At 35.5% G+C, this 26,365-nt stretch overlaps 1 protein-coding gene across 1 annotated transcript in view; it reads left to right on the plus strand.

Moving 5' to 3' along the window:
* ITGA8 (integrin subunit alpha 8) overlaps positions 1-26,365 on the plus strand; it is a 232,004-nt gene that overhangs the window by 174,991 nt on the left and 30,648 nt on the right. Inside the window, exons 26-27 of the mRNA XM_001377451.4 lie at positions 17,905-18,033; positions 25,101-25,214. Of these exons, the coding sequence (XP_001377488.2) occupies positions 17,905-18,033; positions 25,101-25,214 (243 nt within the window). The remainder of the gene's footprint in view (positions 1-17,904; positions 18,034-25,100; positions 25,215-26,365) is intronic.

Consider the following 26,365-nt stretch of genomic DNA (forward strand, 5'->3'; position numbering starts at 1 on the left):
GAAAGAAGAAAGAAAAGGAGAGACAGAGAGAGAGAGAGAGAGAGAGAGAGAGAGAGAGAGAGAGAGAGAGAGAGAGAGAGAATGAATTTTGGAGCAACGGAATGGCATGATCAGGCAGAAGCACTAAGAATATTACTTGGGCAGAGAAGGTTAGAATGGAGAGGGGAGAAACCAGAAGCAAAAATACCTTTTAGGAGACTAATGCAGTACTATAAACAAAAGGTTTTAAGACCCTACATTAGACTAGTAATAGTGGAAGTAGAAGGGAAAAAACAAATATGAGAGATTAGAGAGATAGAATTCACAAGGTTGGTAACTAATTAGACAAGACATTGGGGAACGGATAAAAGGTAAGGTGAGGTAAGAGCTGTTGTCTCCATTTTACTTAGGAGGATATAGGCTTTGAAAGGAGAAGTGGTATACCCATAGTCTCATAGCTAGTGTCAGAGGCAGAATTTGAAGTCAGCTTTTCCTGACTCTGAGGCCAGCTCTACCTAGCTGCTATATATGGAGTTTTATTTTTAGTAACATGCAGAGAATTAATTGTTGGTCAAAGACATGGTCATATAGATCAGCATAGTAAGCCCACCTTCACTTGGCCATACACACTGTATGAATTGAAGCAGAAGAGCTCCCTTTGCCAGGTGTGGTGTCTATGCATGTAATCCCAGTTACTGGAGGAGGTTGAGTCTGGCAAATCTCCAGAATTCTCAGTTGAAGTTGGACCAAAATCAATAAGGTGTCTACACTGAGTACAGCACCAATGTGGCTGCCTGAATAATGACCAGAGTCAGAAATAAAGCAAATCGCAGCTCTTGAATCAATAGGAGGAATGAATAAGTAGTACCAGCCTGAGTGAAATAGGAAGATGAATTCTTTTTAAAAAGAGTAAGAGGATAAAGAGACCTTCCTTATTTGAACTTCAGATTCTTTATTGATAGAATCACTAAATAACTCCCCTTCATGTGAAATTTCCAAATTTACAAAGTCTTCTTAGGGCAAACTATATGAAGTAGGCAGTGTAAGTATTATTATCCTCATTTTACAGATGGGAAAACTGAGTCTCAGAGAAGTTAAATGATTTACCCATAATCACACAGCTGTTGTCAGAGCTGGAGTCCCCTGGCATTAAGACCAATATTCTTACCACTATAAAGATATTATTTACTTAATATAGATTACTATTTTCAATAAAAACCACCTGTCTAATTTACAGGAATGGGATGCCAAGTAAATAAGATCAGGTCTTAACTGTGTATGGTTTGGGGATAGGAAGGAAGAAAAATGACAGGTAGTTCACTGGTGGACATTTGGTAGAATGAGAAGTGTTGGCTTTGGAGTCAGAGTGCCCTTAAAAATCGGACACTTGACATGGGCAAATAGCTGCAGCGTGTTAATCTGGTTGCTAATTTGTAAAATGAGGATGCTGCACTAGATGACCTCTGGGGTCCCTTCCTGCTATGACTATAATGCTATAGATCAGATATGCATCATGTCCCAAAGATTTTAGTGCTGTTTAAAAGTGATAATAGCTTAAAACTACACTAAGACTTTTGGAATAATGAAATTAGTATTATATAATATCACTAAATATTATTTATTATTATTAAATTATTATTATTAAACATTTATTTATTATATATTACATAAAATATAATAAATAAATTATTATTAAATATTGCTATTATAAATATTATATAAATAAGTATTATATAATATCACTAAATAATGATAAATAGTTGGGTTCTTTAGAAATCAAATTTAGACTTGGTGCAGGAAAGAATCATCTAATCCGTTAGAGCTATACCTAGATAGAATGTGCTCTCATGGAGGAAGAGTAGGCTCTTCCATTGGAAGGTCTGGTTTCCATGCAAAGGTTAAACTCTCTTAATTGTCATGGTGTGGAGGGCATCCTTTTTATAGGGAAAGGTTGAGCTCGATACTTTCCAACCCCAAGATTCTGTGATTTTGTGTGAAATAACCATATGGGGCACATTGTCTAAAAATATCTCCTTCTTTCCTTATTATTTCAGTCCAGACCACAGACAATTCCTAGCTGTGTGACCCTGGGCAAGTCACTTAATCCCCATTGCTTAGCCCTTACCACTCTTCTGCCTTGGAACCAATATATAGTATTGATTCCAAGATGGGAAGTAAGGGTTTAAAAATATATTTCAGTCTATATGAATGAATTGTCTTGCTTTTGTGGCAGCTGCATGAAGCACAAAGTCCACTGTCACAGGAATAGGAAATTCCATGTATGGATATCCTATGGGAAAGTTTGCATTGTTCTCCATAGTCTCAAGTAAATTATCTAAGCATTTTTTGTCATCTAGAGCATAATTATTCTAAACAAAGCAATCCTACAATCAAGGGACCTACAATGAAGGGACCCCAGATGTCAGCTAGCCCAATATCTTCATTGTACATCTAGGGAAACTGAGCCCCAGAGAGGAGAAACGATTCTTCCAACCTCATACAAACAGTAAATAGTACTGGCAGGATTTAAATCTGGATATTCTGACTCAAAGTATGGTGGGTTCTTTTTTTCCACTCCAGATTCTTTTTAGGAATTTTCACACGTTATTGGTTTCCATAAAAAAAAAAAAGAATGAAGCCTAAATTGGAAGGTGATAGCCTTTGACCTAGAAAAATACAACTCAAGTGAATCCTTTTAGACATATGATTACAATTAAATCCCTTTAACTCCTACAACAGGATGTTACATCTTGCCCTTCTGCTAGCTGCAAACATATGGAATATAAACATTTGTATATATGAATAATGGACATTAGAAATTGTCCCTTCCTTGGGGGCTTATATGTACATTAGCACACACCTATGTATTCACACCCATATATATGTATTCACACCATCTTTGTAACTACTGGCTATTCTACCATCCATTGTAATCAAGATGTCCTGAGCTGGCAGCACCACCTGGTGTTTGTCACAGAGAATCGACTGTTCCCACATCTCTGCCAGCCATCATTTACTTATCAAGGGATGGTTATACACAGGTTCTCTAGAAGCTTTTGCTCTTTTTCATTCCTCACAGCTCAATAACTCAGATTTCTCCTTGTCTTGTTTAGAAAACACATCAGGGAAACCCTTCCCACTTTCTTATATTCTCCCTTTCTGTCTCTCTGTCTCTGTCTCCGCCTGTCTCTCTCTCCCATCCTCTCTCTGCCCCTGCCCTTCTCAAATGTAAGTTTACATTGAGAAGAAAGCAGAAAACTCTATAATTTTGTAAAGCAATTGTTCAAGGACAATATCTCAAGGAAACCAACCTCTTAAAAATCTTTGAAAATAATTCATGTTTCTCATAATTCTCACAAGTTTTGCAATTCTTACAAGCTTTTTGTTTTTCTCTAATTTAACCTGCTTTCCTCGAGCATCAACATTTGAATACATTTTTATAAACAGATCCTCACACAACCTTGTTTTCTGTTTATTAGTATAAAAAGAGAATTGTTTTCTATGATTTTTCTGTTGCAAATGTGTGGCATTTTAACTCCTTGTACATTAAATAGATTTGTGTGAGTTAGCCTGGAAAGCATATATAGTAACCATAACTGATACTATCATTACTAAGGAAAACTTCTCTTTGAGCCCCAATAGACTTAGAAAGAATTATTTGTAAGTTGAAAGCTGTCAATGTTCTGTTATTGTATTACTCATCCAGGGAACAGAGTTAAGCTAGATCAGGATGAGGGTATTATTGCCAAAATGCTTGTTATAGATGAACTGATCCCATTGTCACTAAATATAAAGGGAAGTATTTTAGTTTCTTCTGTCAGCCATGTACCCTTAACCACTACCAAGTGCCCTTCACACAAAAAATATTCCATATTGTAAAATTTAAAATAATCTCAAATAATAAAAATATTATAGTTTTGGAGGTTTATTAAATGATCATTAGACATCAAGGAATACAGAGGATATGAAATAAAAACCATGTGCTCATGGCTGGTTAGCCATTTTCAAAATTCCCTACCTTACCATATGGCATCACCACTGATGCCATATCATGCAAAAAGAGAGGAGGAGCCTCAATGCCCACTCCCTTTATCCTCGGTCTACAGGAAGTACGTAATGACAGGAAGTTGGTGGGCTCTCGGGATATGTAGTTCTCTTTTAAGATAACAGATTTTCAAATATACAATATTTATTTTCTAAACTTAAATATATCCATATGGTCTCCCCCAATGGAACATAAGCTACTTGAGGGCAGGGCCTATTTTACTTTTGTCTCTATATCTCCAAGGTTTAGTTCAATGCTTGACATTAGTACATATTTAATAAATGATTGATTGATTCTCATCTTCCATACAAAGATCTCAAATTTTGATTAGAGACACAAAGGGTAAAGCAGTATCGTTAGTGTCAGTATGTACAAAGTCTGTGCAACTTCTGCCTAATAACCAGGATAATTAGTCTTTGTAAGTTGCAATGGAAACTCCCTTTTGTTTCTAGGCTTCTTGGGAATTTGTTCAGCCCATTTAGTGGTTGCAGTTCAACCTTCAATTTCTGGACAATGAGCCCAAGAAGGAAAAAAAATGTCTAGATGGTAGATAGTGGTGACAGTAGTGACAACAAAAGGAATGATGACACTTCCTCAAGTTTGTCCTAGTTCTATTTTCATAGTTTTCTCTTACAGAATATTGTATTCCAATGCTGTTTATACTCAGGATCCCAGTTAGGTTATTTTGGGTTTTGTCTTTTAAACCTGGAATAGTAAGCAAATTTCCTTACAGATGCAGTTGAGGTTAAGGACAAAGGACTTGACAAGACAAAGACTTCATATTCTACTTGTTTAGACTTTTGTAAGTGTTCCATTGTCTACAACATTAAGGTCCATTTATTGTCTAATTAGCTCCAGATTGTTCTTGGCATAAAATTTTAAAATTGAGTCAACAATATCAAATAAGGCTAGATTGTTTTATTTTTTAAAAAAGAATCCTCTCCAAATATTGTATTTTCTCATTTGGGTTGTTCTTATTTTTAGTTTTCAAAACTCATTCAAGCATGTTGAGAACTTCAAGTAAGAAGTATTAGAAACATATAGCTCTATTAAAGAACAGAAGGAATAAAGGGAATAATAAACAAAAAATTTGGAAAGAGAGACACTAAATAGCCAATTTGAGAAGGTAGAGAGACAAGGATATGAACTAGATAACTAGAACCAAAAAATAAATAGGAATGAAGTAAAGGAAATGAATGAAATGCTAGAAAAATTAGAGTTAATAAATATCTGGAGAAAACTGAACAGAGATAAAAAGGAATATATCTTCTTCTCAGGAGTACATGGTACATATACAAAGATCTCTCATGTACTAGGGCATAGAAATATTACAAACAAATGCAGAAAAGCAGAAATAATAAATGCAACTTTTTCAGGTCATAATGCAATAAAAATTAAAAATTTTTAAAAATCTTCAAAATTGGTGAGTCAAAAAAGAAATCATAGAAACAATTATGGACTTCATTAAAGAGAATGACAATGAGGAGACAACAGATGAAAACCTATGGGATACAGGAAAAGGAGTACTTAGAGGGAAATTTATATCACTGAGTGCCTATAGCAACAAAATCAAGAGGGAGAAGATCAATGAACTGGGCTTGCAACTTAAAACATTAGAAAAATAACAAATTTAAAATCCCCAGATTAAAAACTAGCTTGGAAATCCCAAATTCATAAAATTGAAAGTAAAGAAATTATTGGATTAATAAATAAGAGTAGGAGCTAGTACTTTGAAAAAAAACAAATAAAATAGATAAATTACTGGTTAATTTAATAAAACAAGAAAGAAGAGAATAAAATGTATCTCACCTCTAATGAAGAGGAAATTAAGGTAATTATTAAGAACTATTTTGCCCAATCATATGTTAATAAATATGACAATCTAAGTGAAATGGATGAATATTTTCAAAAATATAAATTGCCTATATTAACAAAAGAGAAAATAGAATACTTAAACAATTCCATCTTAGAAAAAGAAATTGAAGAAGCCATCAAGGAACTTCCTAAAAAAAATCCCCAGGGTCAGATGAATTCACAAGGAAATTCTATCAAACATTTAAAGAACTAATCCCAATACTATACAAATTATTTGACAAAATAAGCAAAGAAGTCTTACCAAATTCTTTTTATGACACAAATATGGTATTGATTCTAAACCCAAGCAGACAAAAAACAGGAAAAAAATTGGCAGACCAATCTCCTTAATGAGCATAGATGCAAAAATCTTAACTAAAATACTAGCAAAAAGACTACATCAAATTATCACAAAGATTATTCAGTATGACCAGGTGAGATTTATACCAGGAATGCAAGGATGGTTTAATATAAGGAAAACTACCGACATAATTGACTGTATCAATAATCAAACCAACAGAAATCACGATTATCTCAATAGACACAGAAAAGGCCTTTGACAAAAAAACAACACCCATTCGTATTGAAAACATTAGAAAGTATAGGAACAGAAGGGCCATTCCTTAAAATAATGAATAGTATATGTTTAAAATCATCAGCAAGTATCATCTGCAATGGGGACATTAGAAGCCTTCCAAATAAGATCAGGAGTGAAGCAAAGATGCCCATTATCACCTCTGTTATTTAATATTGTACTAAAATTCCTAGTAATAGCAATTAGAGAAGAAAAAGAAATTGAAAGGATTAAAGTAGACAATGAGGAAATGATCATTCTTTGGAGATGATATTATGGTATACTTAAAGAATCCTAGGAAATCAATTAAAAGGCTAGTGGAAATAATTAACAACTTCAGCAAAGTTTCAGGGTACAAGAAAAAAGGATATGAAATGTGACACTGAAAACAAAAGAAAAAAATAAATGTTGAACCAGAATTTAACACTTGTGATCACAAAATCATATTCCTGTCCCAAATATTCAAGGAGAAAAAATATCCTGAATTAAAATTTTTGTAAGTAATGCAACTAAGAAAAAGAAGATGGGAAAGGAGAATGTGACCTGTGAGAAATTCATGAAAGAAGAACCTCTTAAGCAAGACCAATCCCAGTGGAGGGCTAAATAAACATAGGATTGAAGACTTAGAACCGGAAGGGAACTTAGAAGCTGTGGAATCCACCCCCCTCATTTTCATAGTAGGAAACTGAGGCACTGTTAAGAGACTTGTCCAGTACCATTGAACTAGTTCCTAAGGACAGATTTGAACCTGAGTCTTCTTATCCCCAAATTTAGTTTCTGCCCCCCCCCTATTTTATGCTACCTAACAAAAATATGGAACGGAGAGGCATAAATACTTAAATCCCATGTTGAGAAGCATGACTTTTCTTGAAAATATATTATTCTATTTGTTTTATTTCATTGATGTGTGCTCTTTGCCTTCACTGCTTAAATTGTAGTCTGGTAAAATTAATTCAGTTATGACATTTTATACGAACTTATCACATGCAATACATCATTTTGTTGCCATTCAGTCATTTTTCAGTCGTCTCACTCTTTGTGACTCCATTTGGAGTTTTCTTGCCAAAGATATTGGAATGCTTTGTCATGTCCTCCTCCAACATATTTTACATGTGAAGAAACTGAGTCAAAAGAGGTAGAGTGACTTGCCTAGGGTCACACAGCTAGTAATGGGTTGAGTCTGGATTTGAACTCAGGTCTTCCTGACTCCAGGTTCTGTGCTCTATCCACCTTGCCACCTAGCTATCTGAGGCATCATTAGGTGATGAAACTACAAAGATGGAAATTTCCTTTCTTCAGGGAACCGAAATTTCTCTGGGTTTATAGGCAGGGCAGAGTACAATTTATTCCCCAAAATTACAAGTAATTTGAGGAGGGAACAAGCTACTGAAAACTAGGTGAATCCCATCCATAGCTTCTCTTGCTATCTGATTTATATCCATCATTTCCAATAAATCTTCCATAGAAGAGATTAGCAAAGATGTTCTTGCTCAGTTTTTTTTTTGTGTGTGTGTGTGAAATATTATGGATACTAATAGAGCATGTGGCCTTTCCATAGGTTATACCTATTTCCCTTCATTACTACCTCACTTTCTTTTATACTCATGCTAGGTCTAAATGACTATTCCTGGTGTATTTTTGGTAGGTCATTAGTTATAACATGCTAGAAATTACTTACATCCATGATGCATTGTTCCATTACCCTTTTTCTTTCTGGCAATTTTGATTCTTCTGAGATCACTGGATTCCATGATTTAAAGCCATGTGGAATCACTGGAAGAATATTGCTATTTTAAAAGATGAGCTTTTATTGTAGGGAGTAATGTGGGAATCATTAACACTGCTTTGGATTTTCCCAAATGTGATCTAGCATGCTCTCCTCCTGTTCACTTCTCAGTTCAGCTCATTGTTCATCAGCAGAACTACTGATGGATAACTTCAATAGGCTGCCCATTCAGTGGCATGTCACAATCTGCACAATAGGGATTTTTCATCTATCTGATTTTGCTTGTGTGACTTGCCAGATTAATCACTTTGGTATGATTGGATCCCGTCTAGGGAGCCTTTAATATTATGGGGTTTCATGCAACCATAACAATGCTACTTATATTAAAGAGAATCTAGACCTCCTCGCCATATAGAAAGGACCTCTCTGCTGCTTGAACTTTGACACAGACCATGCTCAATGACCTAGTCACACTAGTGATCATCAAAGCCCTCTTCTGAAGCTTTGTTGTGGCGTGGAGTTGATCATGAGTTCCTTAAGACCATGTCTGACGAGAGCACTTTTTGGCTGGTTCTAGTAATTCAGAAAAGTTTTAAATAAAGCATTAATTATGGACCAGCCCAGCTGCACAGAGAGGCTTTCCCCAGAGGACTGGCCGCTAGGAAATAAATTCTTTGACCATGAAGACTAATGAAATGTATAATAAGGCACAATATAACACTCAGTCACTGGCAGCCCCCTTTTATTCCTGCATAAATGGTGGCTTGGCAGTGGAAGAGACCATCTATCATATATTACTGGACTAATATGGCTACGTCTGAATTGAATATAGAATAGTTGTGTGTATGTATCCAAAAAGGCAGAAACTATAAACAATTGACAACTAAATAGAAGAATATTTTACAGAGTCTTCTTAGAAAGATTATAGACAGTAGTTCATAGCAACACAGGCCACTGATCTAGAGCTGGAAGGGATTTCCAAGGTCATCTAGTACAGCTCTTTTATTTTACAGATGAAGAAACTGAGGCCAAAGGTAACTTGTCAGAATTGGGTTTTTTCCTGAATCCCAAAGCAAAACTAAAAACAAACCAATGAACAAAAGCATGATAACAGAGAACAAAAACTACAAGCATTTGAAGAATAAAACAGTCCTACGAAGTTCTTGATGAGATCTTCTAAACTTAGTCATCATATTCTTTGATATTTGATTAATGTAAAATGGGCATAAAAGAGGGCAGCAAAATGTATCTGATAATGTGGTTGGGGCTTATGAAAGGATGTTATGAATTCTTTCTGGAATTTCTGGAACTCTGGAAGAGATGGTTTTGCATATGATAATCACCAAACCAAATCTTCGTCAAAAATGAAATTGAGCATTTCATAAGAAGAAATCAATGGCTACCAACATTGGCATCATTTTGCAATTGCCTGTCTGTATGTTATTAGACCATCAACTACTTAGAGCCAAGGCCAAATCAAAATCAAATGAGAAGAAAGAATAAGAATAAGCAGACTTTGTGTACAACTAATGTGTGTAACTTCCTTGGAGGAGGACAAGAATTCTGGAATTGACAACTTTAAAATTAGGAAAGAGTAAATACATTCCAAGTATAAGGGACAGTATTTTTGAACATACATTTGCAGAAGATGTCTAAATCCATCAACTATATAAAATTTAAAAAAAAAGGAGATGGAATGTTGTGAACAAATCACTACCCACCCACATCTCTACTTTCTTGATAAAATCATTATGAGAATTGTCTATGAATGCATTAAGGATACCCTAAATGAAAATATGAAAAGGTAACAAGTAGGCTCTCTCAGATATTACCTAACAGAATATATCTTCTCTCTTCCACAACTGACTGAAAGGCACAGAAAATACACAATCACACTATGTTCTCATTTGTAAATTTCTCCAACCAAAAAAGAAAAAGAAAAAAGAAAGATTTTATTTTATAAGATGAAATATAGCCTTAAAACTCTTCTCAAATGAATAATGTTTGAAAATGACCAAATAAAATAATGTTTAGAAGGAAAATAAAATAAAATGGACCTTTAGGCATGCTAAAAAAAAAAGCTGTGAGATTCCAAAAAAACAAAAACAAAAAAAAACTCTTCTCAAACAGAATCCTATATGTTAAAGTCATACATCATCCCTTGGCAGTTGAGACCTAACAATAACCTCATCCCATAGTCCTCTATTGATATCAGTTTCTTGCAAATGGCTTTCAAAAATCTGTAGGAAGGCATTGAAGAAGTTAACAAACTTGTACTCATTTATATTCAAGCTTGTAAATATTATTTCCTCTCTGATAAAGGCTTTAGTTTTTTATTTTTTTCCCTCCAATGGAAATAAAGAGAATATTACATTTATCTATAGCAAATGCCTCCCTCCAAATATATTCACTTTAATTTTTTTTAGGATCATAGGATTTTTTTAAGGCTAGACTAGATCTTGAAAATCACATTCAGTCTGAGAGCTCGTTTATGGCTTTTTTGATTTACTTTTCTAAGATTGGGTTGTATAGTCTCTATTTTTATTATGTTAATCTGATTGTGCATATATTCATTGTGCATTTATATACTTTTGCATATATTCATCCATTTCATTCAAATGTCAGTTTTATTGAACATTAATTAGGCAAAAGAGTTCATAAAAATTTCCTCGATTTTCTATTTTTAATTTGTGTTACTAGAAATTTTTGTATACTGTCAAATACACAAATGGATCTGTCCCAGCCATGCTTGCTGGTCCTGTATGACTCTTGTACATGTTCTCCCAAAAGTTTGTCACAGAGAGTCCACCCAGGTCTAGCACCCAGTGTTACAGGATTTTCTTGATTTCTTCTGATAGATAGAGGGTAGCAAGAGTACACTCTAGCAGCCCACCATTTATCTCTTTCTCTATCTACACAACTAGGCCCTTTTCTCTTCGTGTCATACAATTTCTCTATGATATCCTTTACTCCTTCAGAATTCCTTATTGGCTAAATGTTGCTGCTTGCTCACGCCTGCCATATACCTTTCCATTTCCCTGTGTGTAATGCACGTCTTAGTCCTTCAAGGGCAGTGGTGTTCTCTATACTTCCCTGACCAACAACAACATTATTAAACATAATAGTATTAAAAATATGGATAGCAGTTGGATGGATCAGTGGATTGAGAACTCAGGCTCAGAGATGGGAGGTCCTGGGTCTAAATATGACCTCAGAAACTTCCTGGCTGTTTGACCATGAGCAAGTCACTTAGCCCCCATTGCCTAGCCCTTACCACTTTTCCACCTTGGAACCAAAACACAGTATTGACTTTAAAACAGAAAATAAGAGTTAAAAAAAAAAGAAATATGGGCCTTTGCTTTCATGGGAAATTTGCAGTCAGTAAAAGGGAGATTTGCAATTTCAAAAAAATATTTCTTTTCAACTTTTAGCTTATCCCATTGTCCAATTATACTATCCGTCCTAGATATGTAGTGGAAAAAATTCTATATAGTGTCCATTCAAATGTATGTTGAAATCTGGGCAAAAGACATTCTTCATCTTCTTGGTATTTCCTGTGGGAATAAACTCACCAAACTCTTTTGAGTGATTGTAGATCTTTTCCCAGAAAGCTCAGCAGTGTGTTGGGGCTTGATGCAATCAACACAATGCCATCGAAAAAACAGGAACATGTCAAGGACTTCACCCTCTACACAGTGTTAATACCAGAGGGTTATTGAATAGGGTTTTGTTGTTGTTGTTATAACTTCCAAGGAACCCTGAATGATCTTGGTGTGTGGATGGGGAAATACTTTGTTTTACAAGTGCCTACAAGGCACCTTTTTCCTTCAAAAATTTTATGTAATACCCCCACGATGCTCACAGTTCCCTTTTGCAGGATCTTTTAAAACTTTGAACTTAGTGAATACCCAAAAGAAAACATTTCCATGAACAAAGTAGAGCAGAAAAAGAGAATTACATGGGAAATAATGGATTTCTATTATGAATGGCTTTCTTTAAATATATATGTAATGTAATAAATTCAACATGTTACTTTCAAAATTGTCCTGCTTGTATTTCCTTCTCTTCTGTGCATTTTGAAAATGTTCCAATAAACCAGTTTGTTTCTTATTTTTGTACTACTGTACAAAATCGCCCTCCCCAATACAACAAATAAGCATTCTCAAATAAAATAAATCCACAAATGTGCCAAATCCAGTATGTCTCATTCCACACCCTGAGTCTCTCACTTCTCTGTCCTTCATCATTGGTCCTCTGGAGTCACGGTTGGATATTTCATCATTCAGAGTTCTTAACTCTTTTGAAGTTATTTTTCTTTATTTACCCCCTTTCTTTGCTTTTGCTTCTTTTAAAAGAAACATCAACCTCTTTGTCTTTCATATGGCTTTGTTGGGAGAATGAAGCTTTAAATGTTTTCTCTTTGGTGACCGTTATTGGTTGCCAAAGAATGAACGATCCTCCCTCCTTACTATCCTTAGTCAATATCTTAATAAGTGATGCAAACAAATGTCAGCACTCCTTTCTCTGGTTGTCTTTCCCTAATATTGAGTATTCCCACATGAATATATTCTACAATGTGAGATATTCTGACACAGGAATCTCATTCTCTTCCCATTATAAATATCTTACGGGATCCAGTTCTAAGAAACTTGTGTTTCATCACAACTGCAGACAAGTTTTTGTTATTTTTTTTAAGTTACATTCTTTGTGGCAATGGCCCTGTTGCCTTCACTCTGCCAAGGGGAGGGAGGTGGGTTTTTCTTCAGGTTCCTATTTTTGATTATTCTTCAACATAGAAATAAAATTCTAAAATATAGACCAAGTAAAAAATAAGGGAAACATTTTAATTTTGAGAATTCTCTTGAAATCACTAGTGGGTTGAACTGGCTTGTTCAACTATCATTAAAAAATTTTCAGGAAAACAAGTTTTCTTTTTTTTTTTAAGTTCTAAGCATTTCTGTCTTTAAAAAAGAAAATTATATGGTGGATTGATCCCCCTGGACCTTTTTACATGCAGCCTCCATTGTATGTACTATAATACCTAGAAGCCAAAATATAAAAATTCCAAGAATGCAGAAGATGATGGTCATTACTTTTCATTGTGTTTCCAATGACTTTGATCATATTTTACAAAAAACTTTTAAAGATTTCTTCAAAAGTTGCATTTCCAAGGACAGTGGATCTTCCTCTTAATTCATCACTTTAAAGATCAAGTAATTAGAAAACTTCTGTTGGTGACCAAATTTAAAAGGAACACATAGAAAATGAAGCATATTTATCAATGACAGATTTTATCAAATTTATCAATGACAAACTTCCTACTTTGGAACGGAACAATTTTCATCTTCATTCTGAAAGATTTGGTTTCATTTGTGATAGCTTCTTTCCTACTGACTAAGCTAAACTATCTTTACAGTTTGTCCATAACCTTAGTGCTGTGAGGTCGGTTTTATTTAAGAGTCTTCCATTCACTCTGGTAATGATTTCAGATTGAACAATAGCCCTACTTTATCACTATGTATAAGACAATAATGGAAAAACTTTTATAGACCAAGTGCCCAAACTGCACCTTCACACTGCATGTGAGTCATCCCATATCCCAGGCAGGGAAGGGTTAAGAAGTGCTCCCATTGGGCTGCTGAGAAGAGGGGTGGGTGAAGTGAAAAATGTCCCCAGGTTTAATAGAGAGGTGGAAGGAAGCAACCCATTCTGACACATGTGCCATAGGTTTATCACCACAGGAATAATGTTTCATTCTGGGAGTTAGTGGAAATACAGTGATCAATCTAAAGAAAAAGAATTCTTAACCTGGGATCCATGAACTTATATTTTTAATTCAATAACCATATTTCAATATTGATGACTTCCTTTTATTATCCTATGTGTTATTTTATGCATTAAAATATTATTCTGAAAAGGAGACTATAGATTTCAGTAGATTGCCAAAAATATCCAGGACACACAAGTGGTTAAGAACTTCTTATCTATAAAGTAGCCTCCAAATAAAATGAACATGTTATTCAGAACTAATGTTGCTTTTTTAAAAATTAATTGCTTGTAATGATTATGGCTAGTATTTGTGTAACATTTTAAAAGTGTGCAATGCACTTCATATATCTTATCTCATTTAATGCTTACAACTACCCTGGAAGAAGATGCTACTATTATTGCCATTTTTCAAAAGAGGAAACTGAGGGAGAAAAGTTTTGTCCAGAATCTCACAGCTAGTAAATATTCAAGGCTAGATTTGAACTCATATCTGTCCTTCTGACACCAGATCCAATGCTTTATCCATTGTGCCATCTAACTACCTTTGGTAGAATATAGGATAAAATTAGATTATAAAGCACTTGAAGGTCACAACCATATCATGTGTCTCTTTTCTGTTTCCACAGTGTTATACAGTAGAAAATAGGCAATCAATAAATCATATGTGTGGAGTTGGAAAGGACCTTAGTACTTAGCTAGTCTCTTCACTTTAAACATGAATAAATTAAAGGCTAAAGAGCTCCAGTGTCCCCCCCCCCCATGTTTGTTGGTGAAATATCAAGGCAACTCCAAAACAAAGCTCTCATAATTTCCTGGGTATCAATTAATCCACCAAGATTTGCCTTTTCTTTAGCAAAAAGAAGCACTTACCCCTGTAAGAAAATATTTACTAAAAGCATCTAGGTGGCTCAGTAGATAGAGAACCAGGCTTGGAGTTAGAAGAAAATAGGTTCAAATCTGGCCTAGGAAACTTCCTACCTATTTGACCCTGGATAAATCATTTAACCCCAATTGTCTTAGCCTTAAACTCTCTCCTGCCTTAGAACCAATAATTAATTCTAAGACAGAAGGTAAAGATTGTTTTTTTTTTAAGAAAGAAAATATTTACTAATTACCTAAGAATTTGGCAAATATGGCAAACAGAAAGGGCTCTTTCCTCCATATCCTGCACAGACATCTTGTGGAGATCACAGACAAAAAGGTACATGAGGTAGGAAGGTGAGGCTAGGCCTCAAACTGTACCATTGATGTAGGAATGTTCACATCAAAGACATCACACATCCACTGAAGTATCTATTAAGCCTCCAAGATATTTATTTTCCACCAGAGTAAGAAGTACTCTTATTACCCCAACAACAACAACAACAATAACAAAACACTCATTGATTTATCTTAGCTAGAAAAAGTTCTCTGATCTTACTATGCTCCTACTCAATGTTCTTCTTATTCATTTCATCCATTTCAGTGGGTTTTTTTCCCATATAAGAGAGGGGATTTATAATTATGTATCATAGTTTCAGAACCAGATCAAAACTTAGCTGTCTTCATTTCCATCCCTTCTATTTTATAAATGAAGAAACTGAGGCAGAGGAGTTAAGAGAATAACTTGCCCAGAGGCACACAAGTAGAAAGGATTTGAACCCTTGTCTTCCAGATTTCCAAATCTAGCACTCCATCCATCACATCACATTCCAACTCTTATTATTTTAATTTCTCAGAGATGAGAACTCCATGAGACTACTTTGCCCTTATTTAAAGAAAAGAAAAAAAAAGAATGTAGAAGAAAACATTTTCCTCTCAAAGGAAAAACACAGACACACATAGCAAATTCCTACATGCTAATCTTTAAGAATTTTATTGTTATAGTAATAGTAGCAATTCTTATATATTATAGTAATAGTAAATAGTAAAATGTTATAATAATAGTAGCAATATAACAATAGTAGCAAAAATCAAGCGATGATTTCTTCATAATCTAAAACATCTGTCCAAAAATCAAATGTCCTTTTTGTGAAGACCAAAGTAAAATCACAAATTCCAGAGCACAAATTCAGTGGTGAAAAGAAATTCTACCCCAGGAGTGTGACCTTATTCCTGTCAATACCACTGAGCTCAGCTTCTTTAGGGCATCTTTTTTATCAAAGGAATGCAGATATTCTGTACAGCAGCCAAAGAGGACCCTGCCCCAAACTGCTGTGTCCTCAGCCTTATCATAAGGCAGCTCTGAATCCCAGAATTCAAAGCTGGAAGGAACCTCAGTCACTATCTACTGTCTCTCATACTCCCAATGAGTGTTACCACTGGTAACTGATCATAATACCACTCGCCAGTACGTAACATGGAGCAGCCCCTCCAATGCCAAATGGTTTTCATCAGTGTGACAAGAAGCTTTCTGATTTACAGTAAGGGGTAGGGAGGAGAGTACCCAACTAGTGATGATTCTAGCCCCAAATATTCCACTCATCTTCTACTTTACCATTTCTGGAGATAATTACTGTTGCTCACTTTGCCAAGAGGAAAGCCTCTCCATATATGAGAAAATACTTTCATTGGATAATAAGAAAACTTCTTTTTCCATACAGTTTATTAATTCTTTTATTCATCAAGGAAGTACTTTGTAGATATTTACTGTATGTATGGTAAATAGAATACCGTGCTAAGTACTGGTGGGTAAGGGAAATTGAGATCTAACCCTAGCCAGTATTCTCTAAGCTTTCATATTATTATTGCATTGGTGCTAGTGGAACAGAACTCAATTTGGATTGGTAAACATTTATAAATTGTTTTATTACCAATTAAATTATCAATTAATGCAGAACACTGAACAAAGTAGACTGTGAGTTCCTGGAGAACAAGAACTGTTTTTTGCCTTTTTCTGGGTCCTATAAAGATTAAAATTAATATTCAATAACTAAGTATTATATTTAAAAGTTTTATTAACAATAATTAAAGTAAAAGAATTAACTAAACCCAGTCCAGTTGTAAGAGAAGAGAACAAGAGGGAGGAGCTACAGGATTTATAGAACAATTACATGAAGATGCAAACATGCACAACGGAGAAAGAATTGTGGATAATGTTTTAGGGGTTCAAGATTTTCTAATTGTACATTTCCCCCCTATTTTGAGTCCTCATTGGGAGTCCTTAGCATTTAGCACTGAGCCTAGCACTGAGTAGGCACTTAATGTTAGATGAATGACCAGCACCTCCTCCCTTCATAGAGTTTATAATCTAATAGGTAGAGTGAAGCATTTAGACAAAGAACTACAATAAAAACAGGGAGGAGCCCAAAGCACCAAATAAAGTGCCATGCAAGGGTCTAGGGTCTGAGAAGGAAAGATCATTTTCAACTTGGGTAAATGAGGAATACTTTACAGAGAGGATAACATTTGATCCAGGACTTAAAGAATGGGTAAGATACACCATGAAAGGAAACTACTATAAGTGTAGGGAAAGAGATGAACAAAGTCACAATCAAGAAAGTATAAGAAGTTTATAGGAACTAGGAAATAGTTGCATTTAATTGGAGCACATGATATGAAAATACTTCCTAACACAGTAATAATATCTTACATTGATATAGCATTTCAAGCTCTTCAAAGCATCTAATATATGTGAGTTCATTTGTAGATGAAAAGTCTGGGGATAAGACCAGAAAAACATTGGGATACCAGATTGTACGGACCTTGAATGAGAGGCCAAGAAGACTGGACTCTGTTAAGTAGGCAATAGGGAGCTACTGGAGAGCTTTGAGCAAGAACTGACAAGTTCAGATTGCTACATAAAGAAGATTAATCTGACAGTGGTGTGAAAAATGATTTTGAGAGGAAATTCTCATAGGAGTCTTAGTCAGTTAGAAAAAAGAAAGTCAGCATAAAGATCAAGGCCAAGGAAGAGGGAGCAAACATTCATGTAGCTGTCTCCAGTATCATTCCTGTTTCCCTTCTTTCTTTTTGCAGCCAGCAGCCTCCCAGGAGGACACTCCTGCCCTCAGTGCTTTTCTGCGTAATTCTAGCATTCCTCATATTGTCAGGAAGAGACATGTCCCAGTGGTAGAGCTTCACAGACAAAGTCCTGCAAAAATACTGGTGAGTTCACTGAAATCTTCATAGGGCTGTTTTTAATGATTTGGACTGAGTTCTTAAATACAGATGGTTTTAACTTCATAACCATTTTTCTTTTTTTGCTTCTTCCAGCACACTGATGTGTCTAACATTTTTGTTAGCAATGCATGATTATAAAAATGTAAGTGTCTTCTTAGTGTGAGAGTGTTTGCCTCATTCAGATAAATCCAACCTGAGAAGTTATGTAAGAAAAAAAATGGAAATGTATTATTAAAAGAAAAAAATCATATGGAGTATTGGTTCCAAGGCAGAAGAGCAATGAAGGGTAGGAATGGGGGCTAAGTGCCTTGCTCTGGGTCACACAGGAAGTCTCAGAGGCAAGATTGGAACCCAGGACATCATCTCTCCAGTCCTAGCACTCTATCCACTGGTACATCTATGTGTCCTATTCTTATCCAGTCTTTAAAAATACTGGATACCATATCATTGTAACACTTGAAGAAGCTACTTTTTTCCCTATAGAAAACAAGATAAACTTGGTTTTCTGAGCTGTTTTTGTACTCTTGAGTCTTTGTGACTCTACATTCTGTTTATAGAGATGTTAAAGCATGGTTGAACTGGCCTCCATTATGCATCCTGTAAAGAGAAAAATGGGTTAATTAAAAAAAGGTTGTCCTAGATTATTTAAGAATAGGGTCACCAGGAATTTAATTAATTCCAAAGAGATTTCTTTATAATTTATTTGCAAAATATAGAAAGAGCAAAGTTAGAAAATCAGAGAGAGGGTAGGGTAAGATATCTAGCCTAAGCACTAAGTGTTTTGCTTCAACCCTTGGCTCAAAAAAAAGCAAGGCATTTTAGTCTTTTACCAGAGAGGACTTGGCCCTTGCAGCTGAGGACCTGGGAATGCAGGGAACCTCTCTCAAGAGGATAGGTCTCTCCAGAGGATAGTCTCTTCAGAAAATATAGGAAAGGAGTCAGCTTTTTCACTCACCACCTGTCAGTCCAAAGGAAGAGATTCAAGGGTAGTCTTACCAGTAACAGGGTCTCAGGTCTGGTCAGCAGATTCTTCACCAGTCTCCAATTTGAACTCAGAACTCCAAAAGAAGTGGAAGTCCAAGTTGAACTCCCTGAAGATCTCAGACAATTCTCCCACAAATCTAAGACAATTCTCACCCACAGGAAGTTGTAACTCCCTTTTAAAGACACTCTCTTTTGTGTCACTTCCTGTGCCTTCCTCCAATTTTTACATCTAACAATTACTATTTAAGCCTTGCCTTATGATTCTGATTCATCATCCACTAGTGTACATGTGGGTCATAGACCTCCCCACTTAATGATTAAGTGGGATGTTTACACTTTGGGTGATTAGATCTAAAAATTGGCAGGAGAGTTAATTTAGTTTTCACAATCAGGGGAGAGTTAATTAATTTTATTTTCACAATCAGAGGAGAGTTAGATTTAATCTTCACAATCCATTTATGCATTTTCATAAACACCTCATAATATCATATAGTTTTAGCTTTTCCAAATGAATGGGAGTAGAAAAGGAATATATTCAGGTCTAATAGTAAGAAATTTGTTCTATCTAAAAAGGTTAAAAGATGAGGTTATTGATATGGTTTTATTGGTGTATCTATATAATCACCCCTGATATAATATTGTAATGAAGTCTTCCTTGATGGCAATTAGGGAATTCCTTTGGTAGGTTTACATATTAACACCTATATGAGGATTAAGGGGGGGGGGAGGATTTTTACAGGCACTTGAGTAGATCCTTGAAGAGAACTAAATATTCTAAGAGGAAGAAGTGAGAAGGAAAGATATTCCAGAAATGCATGTTGGCTATTTGAAGACACAGGGATAGGACATAGAGTGCCAGAAAGAATAAACACTGCTTAGGATGTGTGAGTGGGAATATTATGGAACATATCTAGGGAAATGTAAGTTGGAGCCAGATGGAGAAGGGCTTTAAACATGAAGAGGAGCTTATATTTTGTCCTTATGCAAAGGAGTAACATGGTTTGACTTATACTTTAGGAAGATCATTTTGGCAATGTTGGGGAGGTTGGATTAGAAAGGGGAAGCAAGAGTGACATTAAGATGTCATTGGAAAAATCCAATCATAATATGGTAAGGGACTGAATCAGGGTGCTGATCATGTAAGTGAAGAGAAGGCGACAAATGTAAAAAATATTGTAAAGGTAAAATCTCAGGATTTGAAAACTGATTGGATGGAAATCATGGAAGGAAAGTGAAGAACTGAATCTTACTCCAAGATTGCAAATCTAGGTGCCTAAAAGAATTATGGTGTCCATCATAAAAGTAAAGAAGTTAGGAGGAAGGATACATTTGGAAGAAAAGACAATGATTTCTCTTTTGACATGAATTGGACATGAGATATCCTAAAGGGCAGCCATTTGGAGGAAGATGATTAACATTTAGCAATGTAGAATTAGATCTCAATAAAGTAAATCCAGTGATATATATACATTTGAAAGTCATATGCAGAAATCCCTAAAGGAAATATTTTAGGAAAAGTTCCCAGACAGAAATGTGGACAACTTCTATAGTTGAGGACACAGATAGGATTCAGCAAAGAAAAAATGGTTAGCGTGATCAAAACATAAAAAAGAAGAACCAAGAAAGAGGACTGTCCTGAAAATAGAGAAAAGCAGGAAATGACCAAGTAAAATTTCCCTTTGTATTCAGTTTTGCAGGGTCTAGCCCTGTTGGTTCAGTTTAAGCCAAGGCCAAGAAGATAGAGAAAATTTAGGACCAAGACAAGCCACAGATCAAAATCAGGCTAGAATGGGCCTTGAAAATGCCAAGCAGTCTAATCATCCCTATTCTGGAAGATGCAAAGAGAGCATCATTAATTCTAGTATGGCCATTTGGATTGGACCCATTCCCAAATCAATGTTTATCTATATTCTTGCACCTTCAGCCCCTACTGTTATCTAGCTTCCCAGTGCCCAGCTGGTCCCTGAATAATAACCTGTGGCCTCACATAACCAACCCTCCCACTCTCTGATGATAACTTTATTTGAAGCCATTCTCCAAGTTCTCTAGACAGAAACCATTGAAAGTCCTTCCTGTTTATTAGCTCCAGGGCATATGTGTAAGTGCCATGTTGGATCTCTCTCTTTTCTCTGTCCCCATTTCCCTTCTTCAGATGGAACATTTCTTGTATATATTTGAATTCCAGTTCCAAGATCAAATTCTTCTCCTCCATCAATTTTCTTATATGATTCTTCAGTAGAAGATAATTTTTTTTTCTTCTGAAAACCACCCAGAAACGTGTGGTGCAAAGGACATAAAAATACAACCATCTATTTCCATGTTTTTAATGACTTGATTGTGTTAATTAGCATTCTGAATTTTCTTTGTTTCTTATTGTTTACAAAATTACAGACCACTTTCCCCATTCCTTGTCCTCAAGTCAAAATGCTAAATAACTCTAGATAAGAAATGATTATGCAAAGCAGATTCAGAAATCAAAAGTTAAATAAAACCTCCTACAGTTTTTGTTTTTTTAACAAGATTTATTCAATCATTTCTGATGAGGAATTCAAAAGGACAGAATTCCAGGATCTGGTTCTGGGGATCATAATATCACATTTACTGCTAGAAATATTTGTTAGATATAACAAAATGTAATTTTTTTGGTTAGAACTTCTAAAATCTAGGGATAGTACATTGTACACAACTCTTAACAGAGAACCAGGGGTTTACTGTTCCAGAGAATTCTTAAAGCAGGCACATTAAATAAATAGACAACATTTACTGATGATCTTTCTCAAGGAGAATAAAACCAATCTCCAATCCTGGTCCACTTCCTTGATTTCCAAAGTGAGTGAATATGGCCAGTTTTATTACTCCAAAGGTAGGCATGACCATAATTGTACTGTTAGTTTAGGGAAACTGACAATTAGGAGATAGGACTAATCTTGAACAATGCCCTGTAAATGCCATTTAACATTTTTTTAAATCAAATTTGACCCATAGCCTAATTTTTTAAATTTATTCTCAATTATTGTGGTATTATTCTAAACTAATATATAATATATATGTAATAGCCATTGATTCATTATAAGTTTATGAATGAAATTCTCTTAGTACCTAAATACTTATGTGGTACAAGTAACCTCCATCACCACTAGAATATGTATAAAATCATCTATGGCATTTTGATTGAATTCATTGACAGGGAGTGTAGAGATCATTTTTCCAAGGGTCTGTGAATTTATTTAATATTTTTCTAACTGCATTTCAATAGATCTGGATTTTCTGTCACCCTATGTATTTTGTACACTTAAAAACATTATTCTGAGAAGGGGCCCTCCACATCACCAAGACTGCCATTACAAAAATGATTTAATCACCAGTCTAGTCCAACCCATTTTCAGATGAGGAATTGGAGACCCTAAAACTTTAAGTGATTTGATTGCCTCAATTTATACCCCTAACCAGTGGCAAAGCTAGAATGAGAACCTAAGTTCCCTGATTATCAGGCCAGTGTTTCTTCTCTCATATTTCGGTTCCTTAATATTCACTTTTCCAGAAGTATCCAGATGGTCTTTAAGGCTGAATGTGCCTAGTTTCCTTATTCGATCAATTTCATTAAAGTGAAATTTCACTAGCTTGAAGACACACAGCTCATAACATTCTGCTCATCTGCCCTTTAAGGAATGCAAGTACTACTCAGTAATATAGTCCAAAGGGAAAATGTAATTCTTCTTACAAAATTTCATTTTAAAGACAATTTTTCGAGAACATATATACTTGTTCCAATAAGAAACACATATAAGAAACTCTGTGACTTTAGGATCTGGATTCAATTTGTTAGTTTTGGAGGGATTGTAGGAGACTATTGTAGGATTTAAATTAATGTCCAGAACTTCAAGTATTACTTTACAAAGTTTTTTATATGACAAAAATAAAACCACATGACTAAGATTTTCTACCTGCTCAAAAAGCCCCGCTCCACCAAAGCCACCACAGGAAGGAATGAGGGAGAGAAAGGGACCTCTACCCAATTTATATCCAATCTGCACATAATGACAGGAAGTGAGTGGGGTCCTGGGAATTGTAGTTTTGCTGGAGATTATAGTTTTTAGGGTAACAGATTCTAATTACACACTATCCGGTAAGCTTGTTGCTCTTATGTAATCTGTAGAATTCTTAGTGGTCTGAGGAATTAATGGAATCTTCAGAAGAACCTGATTTATGTAATCAGAGAAAGTTTAAATACAATGGCAAATTAATTTATGTTTCAATCTTTCAATTATCTAAATTGGATTTTTTAATTTATAAATCTCTACTGGTGCTATCATAAAATAGCCATGAGAAGCAAGATGGTATAGCAATAGCCTTGAGTTAGAGGATCTGGCTTTTATTCTTCTCCCTAATGCTTCCAAATATGTCACTCAACTTGCCTGTGTCTTCACTTTGTCACCTGTGTCATCAGGATGATAATTCTTGTATAAAATAATTATGACGTGTAACTGGGAAAATAAAAAATATCTTTTAATAAAAGAACTATATAAATGTGAGTTTTACTATAAATCCTTCCTTGGCTTCATTGAGACTTGCAGGATCCAGGGTGAAGCTTCCTCAAACCCACGAGAAGCCTCAAGATAGGAAGATAGAGGAAGGATAGAAGTTCTGTATGCCGCGAGGGGGGTGGCGGAGTCAAGTTAGAGATATGAGGTGGCAGGAATGAGTCAGAAATCCAGGCCTTATTGATTATCAAGGAGCCACAGCAAAAACTCCGATCAGTGGACTACTCAGAAGGCTCATACCCGTCCAGTGATCCAAATTTAATACCACACAGGTCGGAGATATGATAGAGAAAAGAAAGTGCCTGGCCAAAGGCCAGGTCCCAAGTGGGAGAGGTAGATCAGGGAAGGAATCAAAGATGGAGCTTGGCCAGAGGCCAAGCTCCAGCAAGGACAGGCATCAGTGAGAGCTGAGATCCAAACGAAAGAGAGGGGCAGAGCTTGCTGTGGCCCGGTATTTAATCTCTTTGATATGCAAATATACACAATACACAGGGATGACTATCATTGGTTAATGACAAGGTATAGGTGTGGTTTCTCTTAGCCAGGTGAAAAAGCACAAAGAAACCTGTTTTCCCACCTAACCTGGGTGAAGCTGGGGTCAAGGGTCAGAGGCTTTCCCAGCCATGCGCAAGACTGAGCATGCTCAAGACTGAGCATGCTCTCTTCTAAGACAATCTGTACATACTAACTGTTTCCCTTGCCCATAGCTAGGGGTGGACTGCTCAACACAGGGTCATATGAAGGTTGTTGAAAAAGATAAACTGAGATGAAAGAAAGAAGGAAATTCAAGTAGAATCATTGGCTTTAGGCACATAGGATGGGTTTCCTATTTATTCCTTCATTCAGCTAAGTGGTAGACTTAGATTCAGAAGAACCTGAGTTCAAATTTGACCTCAGATATTGGGCAAATCATTTAACCTTTCTTAGTCTGTTTCTTCACATATAAAATGGGAATAATTATAATACTTTCCTCCCAAGTTTGTTGTCAGAATAAAATGAAACAGTACTTATGAAGCTCTTTTAAAAAACCTTAAAATACCATGTAAATGCCATTATTGTCGTTAAAGCTAGAGAGAATTTTGTCGAGTACACCCTACTATTCTAGGTATGAGAGGGGGGAAGGGCTAAAAACAAAAAGTCATCTTTACCATAACTATGATTTGTTACTTTGGGAATCTCTCTGTGTGAAACTTAATCCTGAAATACCTGTGATGTATGGCTATGATCATGTATTGTACAGGTACAAAACAGGAAAAACCAAGAGAAGAATATCTGGATTTGGGATTATGGCACCCTTTTCATAGGAAGCTGGTGAAAGTGTAGCCATTCTGCAATCTCATGTTGACTTCTTAGTAGACAAATAACTCTTTTGCTTTCACTAAACTAAGACTTGGTTTACTATTAAATGATATCTGTGGATAAGAAAATGTGAATATTCCCAATAATTACCATCCAAATTGAGCTATGTGTTGGCTGACAGAGAATAACTAATCCATAAAGGCGCTTCTCTGAATCTCTTTCGTACAGAATTGCACGAACATTGAATGCTTGCGAATCTCTTGTGTGGTCAGACGATTGGAAGGAGGTGAGAGTGCAGTCCTGAAAGTCAGATCACGATTATGGGCCCAAACTTTTCTCCAGGTAATGAAAATGCAAAATGGACTTCAAATAGAATTTGTTTTCAAAGCAAAAAACATGCAACTATCTTCTAAAGAAATCTCATTTGAGGAGTTGAGCTAAGGTCATCTGGCCCAAGTTCATTTGTGCATAATTGGATTTTAAGTGTTGTTACATCTTAGAACTGTGGATGCATCATATTCCAAGGAAAATGCATAGTGCATCCTAACACTATTCAGTGTGAAAAAGCATTCCTTACAAGGTGGGTCCTTCCTGATCTCTGTCCAAGGGAATTCAATTACTCTAGTACAAAAAACCTATGAAAAAGTGGTTTTACCTGAGTGTAGTAAACATGGATTTTAAGAATGGCATTAAAAGGTTTTATTGTATACAGTATTTTCCCGTGATCCATTGTTTTGAACAGTCTCTGAGACAGTGAAAAACCAAGAATGGACTTTTTAATGGTTGTGTTAAGAACTAGGGATTTCTCTTTGGGAAAAAAAAAAGTTCTGTTTTTTTTATCTGATTTGTTTTACTACAATTTGTTTCATCATTTCTTGTATGATTTCTATTAGTATATTTTCAATCACACTAAAAAAATACATATTGTGAATGAAATTGTATATCCCCACATTTAATTTGGCTTAGTTTGAAATACTATATAAGAGGAAGTGGAAGATCCCATAGGACTTAATCATGAAAATATTGCCTTGGTGCTCCCTTACCCCATAGTCGCATCTTTTTCATCTGACCAAAATTCTCCTAGAGCTTAATTTTTCCTTACTAAACTTGGGATCATTATATCTTCAACAGATCTGTGATCTTATGGAAATGAGTACTCCTTCCATTATGATGGATCACAGCCATCTCATCCAGCATTACACTTCCTCATGCTCTCCCATCAGTCTTCTGTAAGAAGCCCAACCAATGATCTGGGGGTCTTCTTAATCTGGGGTCTGCGAATCTATTTTTAGATGATCTGATAACTCTATAACATTATAATTGATTTCTTTTCTAATACTATAGATTCTATTCTCTGCACTTTTAAACATTATGCTGAGAAGTCCATAAACCTAATCAGAATGCTAAAAGGGTCAATAAAATGATGGGAACCTCTGCTCAAGATCATTTGCATGATTGCCAATGAACCATAGGAGTTGTCCAATTGGTTATCT

The sequence above is a fragment of the Monodelphis domestica genome, chromosome 5, assembly GCF_027887165.1.
Source record: "Monodelphis domestica isolate mMonDom1 chromosome 5, mMonDom1.pri, whole genome shotgun sequence".
In the NCBI taxonomy this organism is placed as follows: Eukaryota; Metazoa; Chordata; class Mammalia; order Didelphimorphia; family Didelphidae; genus Monodelphis; species Monodelphis domestica.